Genomic DNA, 6,000 nt, shown 5'->3' with positions numbered 1-6,000 from the left:
ATAAAATCTTGAAGCATTACTGAAGGGCTACCAACTCACCTCACTTATGTAAACGAGTTTAATCCCGACAAAAAAGGTATATTTAATCCCATTGAATATCATGGCCAACTCGGCCGACTATTGAAAAAATCCAATTTGAACCGTAATAAGCCATACTTCAGAATTATAATTAATCTGATGAAAACCTTAGAAATGCTTCTTACTACTTCTCAGTCGAAGAGGTAAATACATTATTTACCAGCCTTTTTCGTGTTTCTGTGACCAAGGCCTTAATTGTGTACTGAGTAATTACTCATGATACAAAGTCCTTGATGTGACGTACGATGTCATTATTATTACCATTGTAACTGGGACGAGGTGGGATTCGTTGCTTTTTATAAGTATTGCGAGTTAGCCATACAAAGTTAAAATAACCCTTTTTCGTAAATTGGTGAAAAGTAGGGCGATTCGGTATGGGGCGATTTTGCAATGTGGCAAGTCTTGCTTTCCTCATGATAATTTTGGTTTCTTTCCCCTGACTTATTTTTCCCTTGAAGAGAAAAGTAACAGTTATGTAAGTTTATAAATAAACAACGCCATATCTTATTTTTTTACGAACTGAATTGATGAATATACTATAAGGATAACACCAATGCAGACACGAAAACTGAAAAAAAACTGGTTTAGACATATTTGGTATTTTGAGACCGTAAATAACATATATTTCCATGAGTCCATCATTGTCCATTGGATGTACCACAGTCGCTTGAATTTTAGTGATATATGTTAGCGACTGTGGATGTACATAACAATGAACATATTAAATTGTTGAATGTGTACGCTACGGATTGATAATTGAGTCTCAGATACATGATTTTTTATCAGTTAAAAATCACATTTAAATTATTAATAAGGATCCAAGATATCAAAGGGTCTAGGTGGCCAAGTGGTCTTAAGTAGGGTTATATACATGTACAATTAGGGGGAGGGTTGGGATCCCCATAACATGTTTAACCCCGCCACATTATTTAAGTATGTGTCTGTCCCAAGTCAGGAGCCTGTAATTCAGTGGTTGTCGTTTGTTTATGTGTTACATATTTGTTTTACGCTCATTTTTTTACATAAATGAGGCCGTTAGTTTTCTCGCTTGAATTGTTTTACATTGTCCTATCAGGCCTTTTATAGCTGACTATGCGGTATGGGCTTTGCTCATTGTTGAAGGCTGTATGTTGACCTATAAGTGTTGATGTTTGTGTCATTTTGATCTTTTGTGGATAGTTGTCTCATCTGCTCATTGGCAAGCATACCACATCTTCTTTTTTATAAGTAGTAAGTACAATGTAGTAACTATTGAATCAGTAGTCGACACTGGAGTTGTGAGTTCGAACCTTGCTCAACTTCAACCTTAATTTACTAGGATTGTCAGTTTTCCTGTCTTAGTTTAAGTGTATATAATTTTAATTTACTAGAAACTTATATCATGTAGATCTATATGTGTGTGACAAACTTCTATAATTCATTATCTGGAAATAATTCTGATGAGAAGCCAAGGTGTTCCACAATTGGAATTAAATATGTACATGTATAGAATTTTATCTTGAAAAAATGTATGTTGTTACTGGAACTTTAGAGGATAGTTGTCTCATAACTTATTTGACAATTGTATATAGTTTGAGGACAACCATTTGATATTTGCAATTGGGGATGGGAAGCAGGAGGATTTGGAAAATAAATAACTCAGCCCTGATAATCACAAAAATAAATGGTTCGTTCTGTGGTACATGTAGTTTGAAAATAGATTACCTGATATGCAATGTATTGGGGTGTCATATGATGAGTTTATTTATATTGTTTTAGAGTTTTGCCTCATTACAAATGGAAGAGCTTAACTGTTTAATTATTCGCTTTCATTCTTTCTTAAAGATACTATTATATGTATGGTTGCATCAACCTTAGGCCAAATAAAATAATATGTGTGTTTCCTGTTTCCTCTTTGAAAAAAATAGGGTAGGTAGGTAGGGATTTTTTTTTATTTTACCATTTTTTTTTACATTGAGTCTATGGGAGAGAAATCCTGACTTTAACAGTGCTTATTGAAAAATGACAAAAAAAACTTTAGGGTAGGCTATTTCTAAGCTTAAAATATAGGGTAGGTAGGGAAACAGGAAACACACATGCTTTTTTATTTGGCCTTACCATATATATGTTATGAGACTTATAGACAATTGTTATTACCACAAAACTCAGATTAAGTACAAGATAGCTTTACTTTTACCGATCTTCAGTTATGTCCCTTAATAAATTTAAGGTTTGAACTGTGGTGGCGATACTATTTAACTGTTCTAGAGTTATGTCACTTTAAATTTACTGTCAGGGAATCCATGACATATTAGGGTGGTATGGAAGTCTAAAATAAAAATGATAGAATTTGTTCATACTTTTCCAAAACAAAGTATCTATTGATATATATGTTGAAAAATATAATAAAAGTGGTAGGTCACCGCACATTTTCTCAAGCTACAGGACGTGACAAAATGGCACATTTTGTATGAATTATACAAGAAAAAACACTATTTTGTGATATGAAACTAAACAAAATGATAGAATTGTTAAATACTTTAGGAATTGATAGCTTTCAGACAATGCTTTGAGAATATCAAAAGAAAAGATAGGGTCACCATACGTTTTTTACTGCTAGAGACAGTAGAGTACAAAATAGGAAAATTCCATGTAGAATCTTTCAGAAAATGCACTGTTTTAGAGTTACCTCCCCTTAAAATGCCAATTTAATTTTTTTCAAAACAACCAAAAATAATCAGCATTTGCAAAAATATTAATATTTATAAGTTATATTCTTATAAATTGGTTCATTTAAATGAAAATTCACATTAAATATCAGCATTCCTGCATCAAATTTTGCTAACTTGATAGAAAATCTGGACCTTTGGTTCTTTGGTTTTTTTTTAACAATCTAAGATGGAGGAAGATGCCCATACCACCTTAACTGTCCGTGCAAGGGCTGTATAGCCAGTCAAGGTCATTAAAAACTTCCATTTGAACTACCTTTAGTTAACTTTTGTTATTTTTTTTATAGATCTAGTCTTACAAGAACACACATATACTGCCTATTACATTGTAATAGGATGGACGAGGTAGAGGATTTAGCCACAATCAATGATACTCTACCGAGACACATAAGAACAGAGACTGATAATATACGTCATAAATGTGAGGTTTGTACGAGAGAATTTAGTCGAAAGAGTGACTTAACGAAACATGTAAGAACACATATTGATGAAAAACCTTACAAATGTGATATTTGTGGAAGAGAATTTTCCCGAGGTAGAAACCTAACTAGACACATGCTAATACATTCTGGAGATAAACCTTATGACTGTGATGTATGTGGTAAAAGGTTTAGTCTATATGCTTCTTTACAGACACACATCAAAATACATACAGGTGATAAACCTCATGAGTGCAATTTGTGTGGTAAAAGATTTATTCAGCATGGTAGTTTACAGATACACAAGAGAATACATACAGGAGAAAAACCTCACGCATGTGATTTATGTGATCAACGGTTTAATGATCAGAGTAGCTTACAGAAACATGCGAGAATACATACAGGTGATAAACCTTATGACTGTGGTGAATGTGGTAAAGGGTTTAGTCGTATAAATTATTTACGGGATCACATGAGAACACATACAGGTGATAAACCTTATATATGTGATTTATGTTGCAAAGGGTTCAGTCATTATAGTAATTTAAAGAAGCACATGAGAACACATACAGGTGATAAACCTTATAACTGTGATGTATGTGGTAAACAGTTTAGTGAGCTTGGTGATTTAAGAAGACACACGAGAACACATACCGGTGACAAACCTTATGAATGTGGTGTATGTGGTAAAAAGTTCAGTGTGCATTGTAATTTACAAAAACACATGAGAACCCATACAGGCGATAAACCTCATGACTGTGATGTATGTCATGTATGTGGTAAACGGTTCAGTGAACATAGTAATTTACAAAAACACATGAGAACCCATACAGGCGATAAACCTCATGACTGTGATGTATGTGGTAAACGGTTTACTCAGCTTGCTACCTTACAAAATCACAAGAGAATACATACAGGTGATAAACCTCATAACTGTATTTTATGTGGTAAAGGGTTTAGTCAGCTTGGTAATTTACAGAGACTACGTCGGAAAAAAATATTGGCCTTAAAAATAATTATTGTTATGCAATCATGGTAATTGTAAAACCTTAAGGTAGCAATACACAGTTAGGAGTTTAGTTTCGCATTATGGCCCCTGTGGATTTTTCAAATAGGAAAGTTATTGTGAAATAAAATTCATTTTTAGACAGATGAGTGCTAATTTAGCCTTCAAAGGTGGTTTATAAGAGCATCAAGATTAGTTTTTACATGTTTTATGGGCTGTTTTCTGTTTGACAGTCCCTATTTTCATAGCTAGACCGGCCATCGGTCCAGAAATTAATGTACTGTTTACAAACACTCTTTTTCTACACGAAGTTTTTGACGCAATTTTACAAAAAAATGAGATGAAAGACATATGATTTTCATTGGATTTGCTGAATGATATATGTACACAGTTTCAGAAAAGGTATTACTTCAAGCAATTGAAATTCTACTTTTAGTCCAATTTTGGGGAAATATGTGACATCTTTCCCCCCCTTTTTGCATTTTTTTATAACAAATAAATGCAGATTGTTGCCATGGATACACCAAAAAGAAATTATATTTTACCATTTTATATACTGGAAATAAAATCTATGGAAGATTCTGATTACATACATATGCCCATATATGACACAAACAGTAAGCTTCATATTGCAAGAAAGCAATGAAAAGGGAATGGTAAAATTCATAAGGGCAAATTTTAGTATTTTTTCCTAACTGTTTATTGCTACCTTATGGCATACTTACCAAGCTCAGAATTGTATAATTTAAGACTTTTCATGCCACAAATCTATTGATATTTAGATTCAAAATCAACTTCTGAGTAAATTAAGTGTTTAACAATGACAATATGTGTCAATTTTCTTGTTTACAGTCCTTAGCAACCAAAATTAGACATTTTGACACTAGGCTTTTATTTGTTCTCTATCGGCTAAACGTTTGCTTCTGATGGATTGGGCTGCATGTAGTAGCCCAAGTATTGAACGCGTTGGTTTTTTTCTTTCGAATATATTATATTATTGTTTTTATCAAGATTTCATGTTACATTTTGGCATATATTAGATGTATAGTTAAATCAGATGTAAGAAATTGATTCCCTATCACCAAGTTTTTTAATCAAGTCTTTGGTATGCAATAAGCATAAAGATTAACATTTTTATGCTTAGAATTGCTCAATTTTGTACAATGGTGCATCATCAGAGATCTTATTATGATATTCAACATTAAAAAACTGACAAAAGAGGTACAATTGTTAAGATTTGGCTAAATATTGAGGTAGGGACAAGATTTTACACTTTGACTTGGCACCTTTCTTAAAATCAGTTTTTATCGCGTTTCAGTGTCAACTGCTAACCTTCATAAAATATTCATTACTCAACCAATTTTCAAAAATAAAAGGCCAATTTACTCGTTTTAGCTAGAAGAACTCAGAAAATAAGTTAAAAGGGAGAATTTGAAAAAAATATTTACTATTAAGGTAGCAATACACAGTTAGGAGTTTAGTTTCGCATTATGGCCCCTGTGGATTTTTCAAATAGGAAAGTTATTGTGAAATAAAATTCATTTTTAGACAGATGAGTGCTAATTTAGCCTTCAAAGGTGGTTTATAAGAGCATCAAGATTAGTTTTTACATGTTTTATGGGCTGTTTTCTGTTTGACAGTCCGTATTTTCATAGCTAGACCGGCCATCGGTCCAGAAATTAATGTACTGTTTACAAACACTCTTTTTCTACACGAAGTTTTTGACGCAATTTTACAAAAAAATGAGATGAAAGACATATGATTTTCATTGGATTTGCTGAATGATATA

General features: G+C 32.7%; 1 protein-coding gene across 1 annotated transcript; it reads left to right on the top strand.

Annotated features, from left to right (window-relative positions):
• Window positions 1-638: 638 nt before the first annotated feature.
• LOC134718147 (zinc finger protein 239-like) lies at window positions 639-4,244 on the top strand. The gene is made up of 2 exons (XM_063580637.1): window positions 639-675; window positions 3,074-4,244. Exon 2 carries the CDS (start codon window positions 3,123-3,125, stop codon window positions 4,242-4,244), a length of 1,122 nt encoding a protein of 373 aa, XP_063436707.1. The 5' UTR covers window positions 639-675; window positions 3,074-3,122.
• Window positions 4,245-6,000: the final 1,756 nt, after the last annotated feature.

The sequence above is a fragment of the Mytilus trossulus genome, chromosome 5 (assembly GCF_036588685.1).
Source record: "Mytilus trossulus isolate FHL-02 chromosome 5, PNRI_Mtr1.1.1.hap1, whole genome shotgun sequence".
Lineage (NCBI taxonomy): Eukaryota > Metazoa > Mollusca > Bivalvia > Mytilida > Mytilidae > Mytilus > Mytilus trossulus.
The sequence above is the reverse complement of the archived record's forward strand: the minus strand, read 5'-3'. Positions and strand labels throughout refer to the sequence as shown.